Below are 17,348 nucleotides of genomic sequence, written 5' to 3' on the forward strand. Positions count from 1 at the left end.
TGTGGGGGGTAACCATGGCATTCTAGGTAAAGACCATGGGGCGTGCCCATGACACTTGGTTATCTAAACATGTAGGGGAGCCCATGACGTTCCAAGCAAGACCATGGGGGAGCCCATGACACATAGGTGTAAGACCCTGGTGGGAGCCCACGGCATCTTGGAGTAAGACCCTGGAGGGAGTCCACGAAATCCTTGTATGTTTATATGCATGACTTATGTGATTGATATGGTTTATTTGGTTATGTGGATTATGTGGGGTATGTGATGGGGAACTCACTAAGCTTCATGCTTATAGTTTTGTTTATGGTTTCAGGTATCATTGGTTCAGAAATGAAGGTCTTAGCTTGATCGCAACGCATATACCCGTGTTTTTTGCATTATGTGATTTTGGGATGTTACTCTGATAAATGTTTTAATTAAACAATGTTTTTGGATGGTTGGATTAAGTAACATTTTTGTTTGACTATAATGAATAATGAAATTTTTACCCTGAGTTTTTGGGACGTTACAATAAGAAATAGAGAAGAGTAAGGAGACGGTGGCTTGTTCAAAGTATGGTTCTTACGATGGCACGTAGAGGAGAGAGAAGGAACGATTTCAATGGAGGTGATGGAGTTGAGAAATGGTGGAGGAAAAAGAAAAGGAAAGGAGATAAATGACGATTGTTGAGGGTGATGGGGTGGGATAGGTGATAACGGTAGAGTTTTGGAACAGTGAGAATGGGACCAATTTTAAATTATTAAATAATCTATCATATAAATAAATAATTTTGAAAAAAAAACATATTGAGGGCAATATATTATTTTTTCTTCTATCAGAGATGAAAAACGCAACAAAAACAAACTATAGGGATGATCCGAATGCAAAAGTAAAGATAAGGACCAAATACAAAATTTCGACAAACCACAAGGACGATTTCAATAATTTGTTATAAAATCCAGGAAACACATCTCTAAAAGGAATTGTCTTTTGATTTAATTTAGATTATGATTACTTTCCGGAAAATTATGAAGTCAGTTATCAAAACTAAAGTTGATTGTAGATAACTGGGTTCATAATTAAGTGGTAGTTAGTGATAATTTACGATTATGATTACTTTCCGGAAAATTGAAAGTCCCTACAATTAAATTGGATAAATATAATATTTTTATGTTTAATAAAAATATAGGGACTTTTAATAATATATATATATATATATATATATATATATATATATATATATATATATATATATAATATTTATTTTATTAGGTTTAAAAAATATATTTATTTAATTTATTTTAATGAAAAGTAAATTAATTTTAGTGAAAAGTTAAGTAAAAGTCTCCAGACTCTCGTCAACATATACGCAATTTGCCCTAAATCGAAATATACGCAGCACCACCACCAGCTTAGCTCCATCCACTGGCAGTTTGGCACCGCCTCTTGTCGGCCCACCGGCAGGGGCGGTCCTACAGTGGGGGCAGTGGGGGCAATTGCCCCCACAAAAAAAATCATTAAAAAATATATATTTTTTAACCCTTCAAAAGTATATATTTTTACTCATCAAAAAAATTCGCCCCCCTTAAAAAGGTTATAAATTTTTTGTGCCCCCTTTTTGGAAAAATCTTGGGTTCTCCCCTGCCCACCGGCACCTCTCCATCCTCACCCGTCAACCTGCTCACGTCGGTATGTCTCCGGTATCCCTTTTCTCTCTTTCTCTCTCTCCTATCTATCTATCTATCTATCTATCTAAAACCATAGGTGAAAATCACAATGGTTTGGTCCTGGGTTGTGATTACAGTGTTTATTTCTATGATTCCGGTTTTGTTAGGTTTGATTATGTTTTATTCTTTCTAATTTGCTTTACTTTTATCAATTTCTATGCTCAACTTTTAGGGTGTAGCGGGTACTGTGGATTTCTTGTTTACCTGATTACATTATTTTTTACATTTAAGAATGGAATTGAAATTCCTATCAATGGTGATGCTTTAGACAACTCACCAACCAATATTTCTGTTTTCAATCGTCCATATAATTTAACATATGTCATCTTAAGGTTTTTTCTACCATCTTCCTGCCATACCAACAATCTAGCAGGATATGTCTTTGGTGATTGCCTTGTAATAGTAAAATAATCAGACAACAACATAAATCCAAACATGCATGCCTTTCCGTTGTTTGCGTTATCAGTATTTTCATGTACAACTCTGTCCTTGTTTGAAGACTTTGAGATTTTCCTTGTCATTTGTACGAATTTAATAACACCCTCTAATGAAATAAATTCTATCATCACTTTCTCCAATGACAGGTTACCAGAAGTGAACTAGGAACTCCAGTGAAATCAAATATCACAACTTTATATGCCAATCAATATATATTATGAGGGCCAACATTCAACGTTGGTGAACTAACTGAATCATTCTCCAATTCAGACAAGTCATGTAAAGTTGCTTCAAATGCAACAAAACCATTAGTGAAGTGGATCTTTAGTCTTTTTCTTGAGGCGTGGATCGGGTTCAACATAATAGTTTGGAGTGCAGTCCAAGTTATCAGTTTAATTTAAATATGAGATAATTATCTATTCCATATATAGAGGGTCCATTCTAGATAATTATATGATTTAAATTAAATCTAGATTCCTAGATATATACAATCGTGTTGGGTTGTATACATATATATTTAGATGCCATGTTGGGTATGTCAGATAGAAAAAGGAATCACAAATAATTAGAGTTTTTGTGTAGCTTTCTCTAATAAAGACTTACGTGTTTGGCATTGTCTGTGTCTTATTTTTTCTTTTTAGTTCTGTTAATTGCTTGAATTGGTATCAGAGCGTGGAGGCAATTTCAGAATCAGAAGAAGACGAATTTGATTGGTGTTGTGGCTGATTCAATCAAAGCAATCAAATATGACAGGGGGCGAGACCTCAAACCCACAACCAAAAGAATTACATTCCTTATCGTTTCAATTCCCTCAATTGACCTCGATAAACTACACAATTTGGCGCATGCGGATGGAGGTTTTACTTGGTATTCACGGTGTGTGGGACGTGATTGATCCGGGCTCAACGGATGTCAAAAGGAACAACATCGTGAAAGGATTGTTGTTTCAATCAGTATCGGAGGATGTAATCTTGCAAATCTGTAACCTGAAAACTGGGAAGGAAATGTGGGAAGCAATCAAAACTCATAACTTAGGGGCAGAACGAGTAAAGGAAGCACGCTTACAAACATTGACTTCGGAATTCGAAAGCTTGAGGATGAAGGACACGAGTTCAATAAATGACTTTTCTTCAAAGTTATCTGGTATTGCATCTGTTTCAGCGACACTTGGAGAAACAATTTCGCAGGAGAAGCTGGTAAAGAAATTCCTCACAAGTCTTCCTAAACACTTCATTCACATCGTGGCAGCACTCGAACAAGTTCTGGACCTCAAAACAACTTCCTTTGAAGACGTTGTTGGAAGGTTGAAAGCATACGAAGAACGAATAAAAGACTCCGACAAAGCACTTGAGTCCGGTGAAAAGTTGCTTTACTCTAGAACTAAAAATACAATAAGAAACCAAGACTCAGGCCGTGGGAGAGGGCGTGGAGCATACCGTGGGGGACGAGGCCGTGGACGTGGTCGTGGTCGGGGTAACACCCAAAACTATGACCAAAGGGACTCAACAAAATACCGGGAAGATGAAAAGAAAAAGAGCAATAGTAATGAGAAAAGAGACCTCTCAAACATTAAGTGTTATCGTTGCGATAAATACGGTCACTTTTGTTTCGAAATGCCCGGATCGAATTAAGAACCATGAATCAAACCTAAACGATGCACGAGAAGGAGGTGTAAACCATGAGGAAGGGACATTTTTTTATGATGAAGGAAGAGTCGATTTTTCTAAACGAAGACAAATATGTTCCTCCCAAATTCGAGCCTAACCAAGATGAAGACGATGTTTGGTATCATCGACAATGGTGCAAGCAATCACATGACCGGTAAATACTCATATTTTTCTGAATTAAATAAGCGAATAACTGGTAGAGTGAGGTTTGGAGATGGCTCGTGCGTGCGTATAGAAGGAAAGGGATCAATTTTGTTTGAAGGTAAAAATGGAGAACAAAAATTGATGAAAGACATTTACTACATTCCATCACTTCGAAGCAATGTAATAAGTCTTGGCCAAACAACATTATTTGGATGTGACATACGACTCCATGGTGATTATCTAACAATGAAAGACAGATATGGAAGGTTGCTTATGAAGGTCCCACGAAGTGAAAATCGTCTCTACAAAACACGACTAAAAGTTGGAAAGCCTTATTGTTTGCAAGCAAAAATCGATGATGAGTCTTGGTTATGGCACGTGCATCTTGGCCATATTAACTTTGGTGCAGCGGATATGATGCACAACTTAGCCATCGGAGTACCAGCAATAAAGCACCAAGATCATATATGTGAAATTTGTGTGATAGGCAAGCAAAACAAACACTCGTTCCCAAAGAAGTCTAATTATGAGTCAAAAGATGTTCTTGAGATGTTACATGGAGACATTTGCGGACCAATCGAACCCCCAACTCAAGCAGGTAATAATTATATATTAGTTCTTATTGATGACTTTTCTAGATACATGTGGTCCTTTTTGTTGAAGCACAAGAACGATGCGTTGGATGTAATCAAGAGATTTAAAAAGTCAATTGAAAATCGAACGGGTAAAGAGATTAAGACATTTCACACAGATAGAGGTGGTGAATTTACATTTAACGATTTTAATCGTTTTTGGAGCGAAGAAGGTGTTGCTAGAATGTTAACGGCTCCATACTCACCCCAACAAAACGGCATTGTAGAACGTCGAAACCGGACCCTAATCGAGATGACACGTTGCCTCATGAAAGCAAAAGAGGTTCCAAACCAATTTTGGGGAGAAGCCGTGCGACATGCAACTTTTATTATAAACCGAACCCCTACCCGAGCATTGGTAGGAGTCACACCATTTGAAAAATTCTATGGTTATAAACCAAACCTCCAAGATTTAAAAGTGTTTGGGTGTATCGCTTATGAAAGAATTGTTTCAAAGTACTTAAAAAAACTCGATGATGGATCAAGAACGTTGGTCTATTTCGGCAAAGAACCAGGTTCGGGAGGTGTACGACTTTACAACCCTTATGAAAATAAAATAATTATAAGTTACAATGTAATTTATGATGAAAAATCAGCATGGAAGTGGAACTCAGAAAACACCTCGTGCACAGTTGCATCAAATATGGAATCAGGAACATTTAATGTGCATTGGGTCGAGAACTCAAGATCCAACCAATTAAACCCAGCAGCTATTGGACCTAATCAGCCCTCTAATCAGACCCAACAAGCTGATGTGAGCAGTCCAAGACAAGAAAACCACGAAGAAAACAGAGGGCATGATTGGAGCGAAGTTCACAACAACTTTGACAACCATAGTGAAGACGAAATAGCCCCGGTACGTCGATCAAATCGTGCCTCTGTTTTACCAATCCGTTTAAACGATTATGAGTTAAACTTTTACGAATTAATGTTAACTTATGATGAGGAACCAAGGAACTTTAACGAAGCCATTGTGGTACCTGAATGGCATAAGGCAATGAAAACCGAGATTGAATCAATTGAGAAGAATAACACATGGAAATTAGTGCCTCTACCCAAGAATGTTAAACCAATCGGCCTAAAGTGGTTATATAAAATCAAAAGAAATGCGGACGGATCGATATCAAGGTACAAGGCGCGACTAGTTGCAAAAGGCTATGTACAAGAATCCGGCATTGATTTTGATGAAGTCTTTGCGCCGGTAGCTCGTCTCGAGACAATTCGACTCTTAATTGCTCTCGCAGCCAAGAAGGGATGGAAGATTTACCACTTAGACGTGAAAACGGCCTTCTTACATGGTGATTTGAAAGAAGAAGTTTACGTGAGTCAACCAGAAGGTTTCGAAAAGCCAGGAGAGAGAGGAAAAGTTTACAAGTTAGCGAAAGCATTGTATGGCTTACGACAAGCACCAAGGGTGTGGAACATAAAACTTGATAGCATCTTACGAGGAATGGGTTTTAAACAATGTTTGCAAGAATCGGCAGTTTATAAAAAGGTGTCTAAAGGCGAATTCATCATCGTGGCCGTGTATGTGGATGATTTATTCGTAACGGGAACATGTCAGGAAATTACAAATCAATTCAAAAGAATGATGTCGTCAAAATTTGAAATGTCAGACCTTGGGTTGTTAACTTATTACTTGGGCATTGAAGTATCTCAAGAAAGGGATTGTGTGACGATCAAGAAAGAAAACTATGCCATGAAGATCTTAAAAGAAGCGGGCATGGAAGATTGTAATGCGACACAATGTCCATTGGAACCAGGACTAAAATTATCAAAAGCCGAGAATGAACCCGAAGTTGAAGCCACTCATTATAGAAGGATAGTGGGTTGTTTGCGCTACCTTCTACATACCCGTCCAGACTTATCTTACTCGGTCGGAGTAGTAAGTCGTTATATGCAAAGTCCGAGAGAATCACATGCGCGCGCAATCAAGCAAATTCTTCGTTACCTATGTGGAACAATCTCGCTTGGAATAAAATATGAGAGAAGTGATGAGTTGAAACTTTTGGGTTATAGCGACAGTAGTCATAATGTAGACGTGGATGATGGTGGAAGCACTACCGGTCATATCTTCTTTCTTGGAAAATATCCAATCACACGGTGTTCACAAAAACAAGAAACGGTTGCTCTATCTTCATGTGAAGCCGAATTCATGGCAGCTACCTCGGCTGCATGTCAAGTGGTTTGGTTAAGGGAGTTGCTTGCAGAGGTGACGGGATTAGAGAAACAAAAGGTGTTAATTCTCATAGATAACAAGTCGGCTATTGCATTGTCTAAAAACCCAATGTTTCATGGAAGGAGCAAGCATATTCACACACGTTTCCACTTCATACGAGAGCATGTGGAAAATGAGCAAGTCGAAGTTGAATATGTGAAAGGAAATGAGCAAGTGGCGGATCCCCTAACGAAGGCCTTAGCGCGCATAAAGTTTTTGGAAATGAGACCGTTACTTGGTGTGCATGAATTACTCTCTACTCAGAAATTCAGGGGGTAATTGTTGGCGAATTATCTGAGTCCGTTTGTGGCTTGAGGCGTGGATCGGGTTCAGCATAATAGTTTGGAGTGCAGTCCAAGTTATCAGTTTAATTTAAATATGAGATAATTATCTATTCCATATATAGAGGGTCCATTCTAGATAATTATATGATTTAAATTAAATCTAGATTCCTAGATATATACAATCGTGTTGGGTTGTATACATATATATTTAGATGCCATGTTGGGTATGTCAGATAGAAAAAGGAATCACAAATAATTAGAGTTTTTGTGTAGCTTTCTCTAATAAAGACGTGTGTGTTTGGCATTGTCTGTGTCTTATTTTTTCTTTTTAGTTCTGTTAATTGCTTGAGAATCCACTCCCATTTGCATATTTCACCCGGTCCATGGATTGGACGATTTTAACCTTGGGAATCTTGATCTTCTCACCAAAATGCCCGTCATCATATTGAAACAAATAAAATTAAAAGTTTTAAGAATAGTAAAAATTTATAACTATTGAATTATTTTATTGGATTCCATTATATTTATGTGACAAAGTACAATTATCTCAAATACCAAAAATCAACCTTTGATGGATTCCATTCGTTGTAAAAGCAGTATGCAAACTAAACAGTAAACACCCACTCAAAGGAATTGGAATCTGAACATACATTTGCTTAATTGAAAATGAAGTGGAATTCGATAATAAAATTGAAAAACTCTATAATTTTTCAATTATAATTGAATGTTTAGTTTTTATTTATATCGGTAACGAGGGTATTTTTGTCTTTTAATACAAAAATGAAGAATGAAACTGAATCCCTTCCACCCATCAAAAATTGCTCATTAATATCATTATCATCTGATATTAAAATACACAAATGGAGTATTTGGTTTTAACATATTATATCCTTGTGATCTACTATAATAAATGAAGGTTTTTTTGCCACATGTCCTCTTATCCTTCATTTGGACGCATGACATTTTCTAACATTTTTAAATTTTCTATTTTCTACTTGTCATTTTATTGTATTTTTCATTTTATTAAATTAAAATTCCACATTTAATATGTAAGGTAATATATATGTAAGGTATTTATTAGAAATGGTTTATATATGTAATGTATCTAATGCATTAAAGTCTCCTTAATTTTAATAATTCAAAAGATTCATCATTTTTCTTATAAATTCAAACTTTTCAACTTGTTAAAATTTTATATTTAAGTTTTTTTTTTAAATAAACTCATGTAATACATGGGTCTCACACCTAGTTGATTATTCATTTATACCGTTTTCAGCAATTTTTCTTCTACCATAGCATATGGACACGTCCTGGATGAACATAGTTCATAAGACAAAGCCACAAAGGACCCAAGATATGAGTTTAGATGCATCTTTACTAAATTTTTAACATAAATTTATGTCCATATATACATTGATTTATGTTTCCTTATGAATTCAAGATTAGTAATTAACTTAATCAACCAGGGCGAAGGAAGTAGACAAAAATACCTAAATGGACTATAATTGTTCAACTCTCCAATGCTATCGAGACTCTTCCATCTCTGGAAAAAAAACATATATACATATTTTTAAAAAAAAAATTACTTTTTTGGGTTGCTTTTTCAAGACTAATATAGTTTGTTCATCATGAGATTGACTGCATCACGAACTACCAAAGAAACAACCCGAGGACAAGCCTTATTAATGCAGTTTTTGCAGCATCAATAACTTATGAGGTCCACGTTATTTTTGGAGTTTAATAGTACAGACCTGAATAATCAAACATTATTAACTCAAATTCTGATATCGGTCTAAAGTACCATTTATAAGGTATTTCAATATATCTTTAACTTTAGTTATGTATATAGAACAATAATTTTTATATCAAATTTTACTCAGGAGAGCAAACATAACTTTACTGATAATATAACTAGCATATGGGTTGTGATATATGTCTGAACATGTATGTAATCTATGCCAATGAATTTTAGTAATTTAAAGCAAGGAAAATTAATGGAAGAGTTTGATGAAAGTTCACTTTTGTCATAAGGGATGGATAAAATCATGTAAATATCGTAATGCAGATTACCACTAAGTTAATTAAGTTTGGCGAAATAAACTATAGAAAATTCAAAAAAACTAGTGTGATTATATGATATTTGGTTACATTTTATCTTTAAGACAATAGGCTCTGGTAAGCCAGGGTTCTTTTGGAATTGTGTTTCAGGGAAGAGATATGTAGTGGAATTACTGTTTTACCCTCTCGGACAGGTCAACTGCTTAGAAACAAGTACAATGAAAGGCGGAAATAAAATGATAAGAAAAGAAAGAAATTTTGAGCGTTTATGCTATTTTTCATGTTCAGAATAAAAGTTTCGAATCTCAAGATACTTCTAAATAATCTCAAGTTCAACATTTCTATCTCTGTTTTAATGCAAATACTTGATTCTTGCCTCTCTTTCTGTTTTTTTTTATAGTTTGCAAAACATTATCACGGGGTGAACAAGTTGGTTCATTAACAAAATGAAAGATAAATAATTAAAATAATACATGATATTTTTTTTGCTTCTTTTTATTAGTCCAACACTAGTCGTACAACTCCAATAAACCATTACACCTGAACTTTTGACCAAAAACAAATACGGTAAATGTCACTATGACCCAACAAACTAACACCTTTTGTTTTAAAAGGTCCCTGATCATTTTTTTTTGCATTTGAGGGGTGTAAACTTGATATTAACCTATTAATCTAGGTAACTTACCTCCTACTACCGGTTTCTCATGCCAAATATAAATAATATCAAATAATATGGCTTACTTATTCCACCGTGGATTCCCTTTGCCTTACATTAGGACCCACAATGTAAATCACTTTAAAATTTAACCATCATTTATGTTTACTGTACTCCTTTATTCACCTTCATATCCAGCACTCTCCTTAACCACCAAACCCCCACCACAACTAATATGCTTCTGCCCCCGACCAACTTATCACTGAAAAATCAATACCATTGATTATGCAACCATTACAAATAATCGTTTATGATTCGGGAAAGATTTTAGTTGTAGCCCTAGTTTTACCAGATCTGAATGACGGAAATGATGGCGGTGATGCTTGTTGATTTGCCACAGACGACGATCATAGTTGTTGATTCGCTACAAAACGAAGACGACGATGGTTGTGATCCACCACATACGGAAACGACGGCGACGTTGGTTGTTGATCTGCCACAGACAACAACGATGGTTTTTGATCCGCTACAAACGATGGTGAAGATGGTTGTTAATCCGCCACAGATGGTGGTCGCTAAGAACCTATTCATGTTCATGGGACAAGTATTGAAAGATTGGTTTTTGTTTCACCCCTTCACTTCTAATTTATTGGTTTGATTTTTGTAAGAGGCGGTGGTGGTTTGGATTAATGTTTGATTGCAGATGATCTGAATTTTTTTTTCTAGGCTTTTTAGTGTTCTGGGTTTATTAGATTTTCAATGTGTTTGACAGTGATTGGTGGATGGTGGTGGGAGAGGTAGGTGTCCGATGGTGGTGTTGGTGGTGACCCGAAATCTTTCATGTAGATGTAGATTAATTCCACTACAAATCTTTCACATCCTTCCCATAGAATCATTTATGATTTAGAACTTTGCTGCAGATTGATTCTGAATAGTTGGAATTACGAAGTTGCAATGTTTGTGCTACCATTAGTGTTTTCTTCGTCGTTATTAGCTTCTGGTAGTGTTAGCTTCAGGTGGTTGTATATAGTGGCTTCAGTGGTTATAGATGGTGGTGGTGAAATCATTTAATGAAATGGATATTAAACTTGCTAACTGGACTTCTTACCGGTAACAAGTTAAGAAATTAAAAAATAAGGACATTTTAAAACATAAAAATCAAGTATACACCCTTGTAATGCAAAAAAATAAGATAAAGGACCTTTTAAAACATAATGTGTTAGTTTGTTGGGTCACAGTGACATTTACCCAAACAAATATTATACCAAATGTGCCTTTGATTTTTCTTTTTATTACCTCCTTTATCATTCTTATCTTTAATCATTACGTGCTTCATAGATGAAACTCCTCATTATTATCAATGCAATCTTGGTCCAGATGGTAGGCGAAGAGATGCTCATGAAATGCCCGAGCTTTGTAGAGGAACAATCCAGTGGCGGAGCTAGATGGGGCGTTGGGGTACTACAATACCCCAAAAAATTGTTTTATACATATATAAAATATTATTTGTAAACATTTTTCATGTTATTGCACCCTCAACTAAAGAGATTATAACATATTTTTTAATGCTCGATATTGGATAACTACATATAATATATTAACAATGTTTGTACCCCATATCAAAATTCCACTAGAACAATCAAATTTGTTGACACAATTGAAGTTCTTGTTAGCATAAGTTTGTTACCCAATGAGTTAAAAATAAACAAAATTATATTATTGTATCAATATTCATGGATTCTTCTTCCTTACATATCAATTTGTAAAAAAAGCAACCAAAATCATTGACGAGTTTTCATGGACACTAGTTGGATAAAAGAGTGACGACTTTCATTGATTAGTGACTACTTTTTAGTGACGGTAAAATTCGTCAAAGATATCATGATCACTGTAATTTAGTGATCGCTTAAATGTGACCACCAATATTCTCGTCACTAAATCGTGACCACTCTTCTATTGTTAATGACCACTTTGTTTCCGTCACTAGTTTACGTTTTTCTTGTAGTGACACATAATTTATATTAATTTTTCTTGTTAATGATATGCATGATCTCTTACTATATATGTAGAAATAGAAAGGCAATTTGGTAAATATAGTTTGGTATGCATGGGGGATCTCTTAGGAAGAAATACGAAGATGACACGTTGCAAAACGTGATTTATAGGGCTTGGTGTGGGTCATCCATTGCATGGAGGATCCTATGTGACACCCTTTAAACGCATTTAAGGGCTTTGTAACACGGCCAGTGGCAGATGTAGAGTATTAGAAGTGGGGTGCATGGACCCCACTTAGATTGTAATTTCCACCTTATATATTTTCCGTAAAAAGTCATTTGTTGTTTTTACATCTAGTCCCCACTTGTTTTTCTGCACCCTTTAAACATATAAAACTTCGTTTCTTTGTTCTCTGTGTTCTAAAACTTAACAAAACTGCCTATCTTTTTACATCTGGTCCCCACTTGTTTTTCTACACCCTTTAAACATACAAAACTACCTATTTTTTTGTGAAAAAAACCTCAAGAAGGAGCTATTACATTTTAAAAAAAATCCACCTTTATCAATGTGATCTTACTCAAGGTTTACATATATGAAAAAAGTATATGATGCTATTTTAATAAACAAAGGCATCAAAATGCTCCATCTGTGATTCTGCAAATAATTTTTTATAAATACAAATTTTAATGGACCCCGGTTACCATTTTTTCTGGATCCACCACTGAACACAGCCCCAGCAATGTTATGTTAAGAGGTATTGATACGGCAACATAACTCAGTGCATCGTTAAGAAGAAAAAGGAAGCAATGTCAATTAGCTTTTTACTTTTTATTTTTCCTTTTTAAAGTGGTGTGATGGTATTTCTAATAAAAATAAAGTGGTATGAAGAACAACATAACAGGTAATGTGTCAAGAGAAAATTATGTTGAGAGGAATACCAACCCACCTATCTAAACGTGACATTTAACACAAAAGATTATTATTTATTGAAATAGAGATCACATCTATAATGGATCTAGTAGATATTTTTGTTGGTATTGTTTAAGCACTTTATTTTACTTTCGTTATTATTTTCTATCTATTTTGTTTAGTAAACTAGTTGGTTAGATTTTTTTTTTTTTTCGTATTTAATTGTCGACTAAAGTTCATATTTCTTCGATACTAAGACCATTAATTCCATAAAAATCTTATATCAATATGTTTACTTGTATTGCACCATCGGTGCATGTAATCAATTAGACCATCCGGTATGGTCTTCATGACCACAACCTCCTTCCACCTCTACGTCACCGTCATCGTCTTCCTTAACATAGCCGGATGGTGCTCAACATCGTCTTCCTCGTGGTCAGCAAGAGAGAAGAAGAAAGGAAGAGAGGAGAATAGAGACTTGATTGGTCGTTCTCCTCTGTCCTCCCCAACATGAACTACCACGACCACGAGCCACAACGAGGCACCAAGATGATGTGCACGATCGTGGTTCATGGTCAGCTAGACAATGAAGACTTTCATATTGGGTATACCGGACGACCTTATTTCAAGATAGTCTCGTTGTCTTGGATTTTTTCTTTTGGATAAGTAAATATCTTTGTTATATAATACCAAAGGCAACAATAATTATTATGGTTGTTGAACCATGCACTTGGCTTCTATAAAAAAATGATGGCCTTTGAAAAAACATGTATATCTATGTCCAGAGAAACTTAACGACCTATTTGTCTCTCTCCTCATCCTTGTTGTTTTCCAAATTTTAAAGATTAATAAAAATTAAAAAGGATGTTGAGGTGCTCTCGTATGTCTTTTCCGCCGGATATCTGACGACGTATCTCTTGGACGGAATTTGACAACCCCTTGCCATCTTAACCAATAATTACCACCATGCCACAATATGATAACACCACCACCACCACCATCCGCCTAGATCACGACCTTTGTTGGCCTTTTGGAACCCTCGAAGGCCTTGACCATGATGACATTCGTACGACCGCTTATGAAATATTCTTCACGTCGTGCAGATCTTCGCCAGGTTTCGGAGGTCGTAATGCCATCCAATTTTACTCGTCGGAAAGTAATGGAGGGGATCATGCGTCTGGTGGTACTGGATCTCCGGCAAAAGCAGGGGGTCATGGGGTGGGGATGGCAGTAACGAGTAAAATCAAGAGGGCGCTTGGGTTAAAGATGCTAAAACAATCTCATTCTTCACGGAGAAGCAACTCATGTGGGACGAATCCCATGTCTCCCGGAGGACACCATGGAAATGCGAGCCCCGGCATTGGATTTTCGACTGTACCTGGGAGGTCCAGGAGGCCATTGACGTCCGCAGAGATCATGCGACAACAGATGAACGTGCCGGAGGCAAGTGATAACAGGCTGCGAAAGACACTCATGAGAACCCTCGTTGGACAGGCAAGTAATTAAATGTTTCACATCGATCATTAATTACATCAAATTTTTGAATGATCGATCTGGCATTCATGCTTCTTTAATTAATTTCATAACTAGGGCTAACAAATTGAATAAAACAATATATAGATGGGAAGACGTGCAGAGACGATCATTCTTCCATTAGAGCTCCTCCGGCATCTAAAGCCATCTGAATTCAACGATTCAAAAGAGTATCACATCTGGCAAAAACGTCAACTAAAGATCCTCGAGGCAGGACTCCTCCTTCACCCCTCAAACCCCCTGGACAAATCTGACTCCTTTGCAATGTGTCTTCGAGAGGTGGTTCGTAGCAGCGATGTTAAGCCAATTGATACCGGAAAAAACTCTGAGACCATGAGAAATGTGTGTAATTGTGTGGTTTCACTGGCATGGAGGAGTGCCGATGGGTGCCCAACTGATGTTTGCCACTGGGCTGACGGTTTCCCATTCAACGTCAACCTCTATTCTGCCCTCCTTCATTCCATCTTCGACTCAAAAGACCAGACTAGCATTCTTGACGAGGTGGATGATCTCCTCGAGCTTATGAAGAAAACATGGAGTACTTTCGGAATCAACAAGCCCATGCATGACTTGTGTCTCACTTGGGTACTTTTCGAGCAATATGTTACGACAGGACACGTGGAGAATGATCTTCTTAGTGCCTCCTTGACCATGTTGACAGAAGTGGCAAACGACTCCAAGAAAGTTGATAGAGAGCCCGTCTATGTAAAAATGTTGTCTTCTGTCTTGACTTCAATGACTAAGTGGTGCGAGAACCGATTATTGGATTACCATGAAAGTTTTAACAAAGGAACGATTGGTGTAATGGAGCATATTCTTCCTCTGGTTTTCTCGGCCACCAGAATCTTGGAAGAAGACGTACCTGGATATGGATATGAACTGAAAGGCGATCTAACTTCAGATTCTACAGGGAATAATGTTGACCAGTACACCAGATCATCTTTAAAGAAAGCATTCGCCAAGGTAATTAATTCACACACGATTTCATAAATAATTTAATATTGGGACTTGATGAGGTAGTATATATCTATCTATCATACATGTAACAGATGGTAGGGAACCGAAATTTGATAAGCAGAAACATGCCATCACAACAAGTGTGTGAAACACTTGTCCAATTAGCAAATGAAACAGAGGAATTAGCGTTTAAAGAGAAGGAAACTTATTGTGTGGTGTTGAAGAGATGGAACCCTATATCAGGTGGAGTTGGAGCCTTGACACTGCACTCATGCTACGGTGTCTTGTTGAAGCAATTCTTGTCATGTAACTCTGACATCAGCCACGAGATGCTCACAGTCTTACATCGAGCAGACAAGCTTGAAAAGGTGCTGGTTAACATGATTGTAGAAGACTCTGTAGAATGCGAAGATGGTGGAAAGAATGTTATAAGGGAGATGGTCCCATACGAAGTCGATTCCATCATTGCAAAATTTTTGAAGCAGTCCGTTGGCGGCAGGCTGAAAAAAATCAGAGAGGTTGTTCACCGAGCTAAAGAATCTGAAGTACGTAAAAAAGTTAAAAATAACTATTTAAGTAATTTAATAATTATGTTAACTCAATTAATTTCTTCATTTTTTTTTAACCAAGACATGGAATCCAAAGTCGAAAACTGAGCCTTACGCACAATCAGCCGTAGAGCTACTAAAGCAGGCTAGAGATCTTCTGGTTTCCTTCTTTGAGATTCCAATTGCTATAGCTGAAACTATGGTTGAAGATTTTGCAGATGGAGTTGAGAGAATTCTGCGAGACTATACTACTTTCGTTGCCTCATGCGGTACACATATGTTGTTTTTTCATTTTTAATGTTAACAAGCTTTTTGGTTTGAAAAAAGCTAGGACTCCCATGTATCTAATATATTGGATATAATAAGATCTCATCAAACATATGGTATCAGTTTTATTTGGAATATTCTCTAACTTTTAAAAATGGTATGTGCTTATTGATTCTTCTCAGGTACAAAACAAAACTATATTCCGGCACTCCCTCCTCTAACAAGATGTAGTCGAGGATCAAAATTAGCCAAACTCTGGAAAAAGGCAACACCTTGTGCAGTATCAGGAATGAGTCCGTATCATTTGGGGTTGGAGGAAGGCAACCATCCACGCCCTTCCACCAGTCGTGGAACACAACGTCTCTACATCCGTCTCAACACCTTACACTACCTTATTTCCCAACTTACTTCCCTTGAAAAGTGTTTCGCCCATTCCTCTAGAATTATTCCTTCACATAAAAACCGTGCTAGCAGTAGCCGACGCCATGCAGCCGGTGGGGCCCACTTTGAGCATGCTCGATCCTCCATTATGGCCGCCACTCAACATGTGTCTGAGGTCGCAGCCTACCGCTTGATATTTCTTGATTCAAACTCGGTTCTTTACGGTAGCCTATACGTAGGTCATGTAGTGAATGCCCGAATTAGCCCAGCTCTTAGAGTTCTCAAACAGAATCTGACCCTATTAAGTGCTATCGTTACAGAACGAGCTCAACCTTTGGCAATTAAAGAAGTCATGAAGGCTTCTTTCGAAGCTTACCTTATGGTTTTAATAGCTGGTGGAGGGACGCGATGTTTCACCAGGGTGGATCATGAGATGATTGAAGATGATTTAAGGCATTTGAAGAAGGTATTTACTACTTATGGAGAAGGGCTTGTACTCCAGGAGGATGTGGTAGAAAAGGAGGCTGAGACTGTGGAAGGAGTTGTGGCCTTAATGGGGAAGTCAACCGAGGAATTGATTGAGGACTTCACTGTGGTAGCCTGTGAGGCTAGCGGTATTGGAGTAAGTTCAGGGCAAACATTGCCTATGCCTCCCACCACCGGAAGGTGGTGTAGCAGTGACCCTAACACTATGTTACGCGTTTTGTGCCATAGAAAAGATCGTATTGCAAATTCATTCTTGAAGAGAACTTTCCAGCTAGCCAAGCGGGCCTAAATATGCTTTAAATGAAATAGATAAATCGCACAAGGATCGACTAATTCTAATAATCTCAAATTTAAGGGATTCTATTTCTAGAGGGAAAATACAATTGAAGCGGGATATCAACATCTTGTAAATTCTGGTTTTTCGGGAGGTGGACTTCGGGTTTTTCAAAGAACTTTATTCTTCATTCATT

At 37.0% G+C, this 17,348-nt stretch overlaps 2 protein-coding genes across 2 annotated transcripts; both read left to right on the top strand.

The window, feature by feature from the left end:
- The first annotated feature begins 2,995 nt into the window (after positions 1-2,995).
- Positions 2,996-3,775, top strand: LOC145060032 (uncharacterized). Its single transcript, XM_079007770.1, has one exon. The coding sequence runs from the start codon at positions 2,996-2,998 to the stop codon at positions 3,773-3,775; it is 780 nt and encodes a 259-aa protein (XP_078863896.1).
- A 9,733-nt stretch (positions 3,776-13,508) lies between these two features.
- On the top strand, positions 13,509-17,240 carry LOC145056578 (protein unc-13 homolog). The gene is made up of 5 exons (XM_079004270.1): positions 13,509-14,200; positions 14,327-15,202; positions 15,289-15,741; positions 15,827-16,013; positions 16,194-17,240. Exons 1-5 carry the CDS (start codon positions 13,673-13,675, stop codon positions 17,165-17,167), a joined length of 3,018 nt encoding a protein of 1,005 aa, XP_078860396.1. The 5' UTR covers positions 13,509-13,672; the 3' UTR covers positions 17,168-17,240.
- Positions 17,241-17,348: the final 108 nt, after the last annotated feature.

Source organism: Lactuca serriola, chromosome 6 (assembly GCF_051521515.1).
Source record: "Lactuca serriola cultivar US96UC23 chromosome 6, Lser_US96UC23_V15, whole genome shotgun sequence".
Lineage (NCBI taxonomy): Eukaryota > Viridiplantae > Streptophyta > Magnoliopsida > Asterales > Asteraceae > Lactuca > Lactuca serriola.

What these genes read in the sequence shown, in the direction of transcription:
- LOC145060032 (XM_079007770.1), top strand. Translation starts at nt 2,996, where the DNA reads ATGGAGGTTTTACTTGGTATTCACGGTGTGTGGGACGTGATTGATCCG.
- LOC145056578 (XM_079004270.1), top strand. Translation starts at nt 13,673, where the DNA reads ATGCCACAATATGATAACACCACCACCACCACCATCCGCCTAGATCAC. An exon ending in ACCGAGCTAAAGAATCTGAA is followed by an intron (nt 15,742 to 15,826) that starts GTACGTAAAAAA and finishes TTTTTAACCAAG; the next exon opens with ACATGGAATCCAAAGTCGAA. An exon ending in TACTTTCGTTGCCTCATGCG is followed by an intron (nt 16,014 to 16,193) that starts GTACACATATGT and finishes GATTCTTCTCAG; the next exon opens with GTACAAAACAAAACTATATT.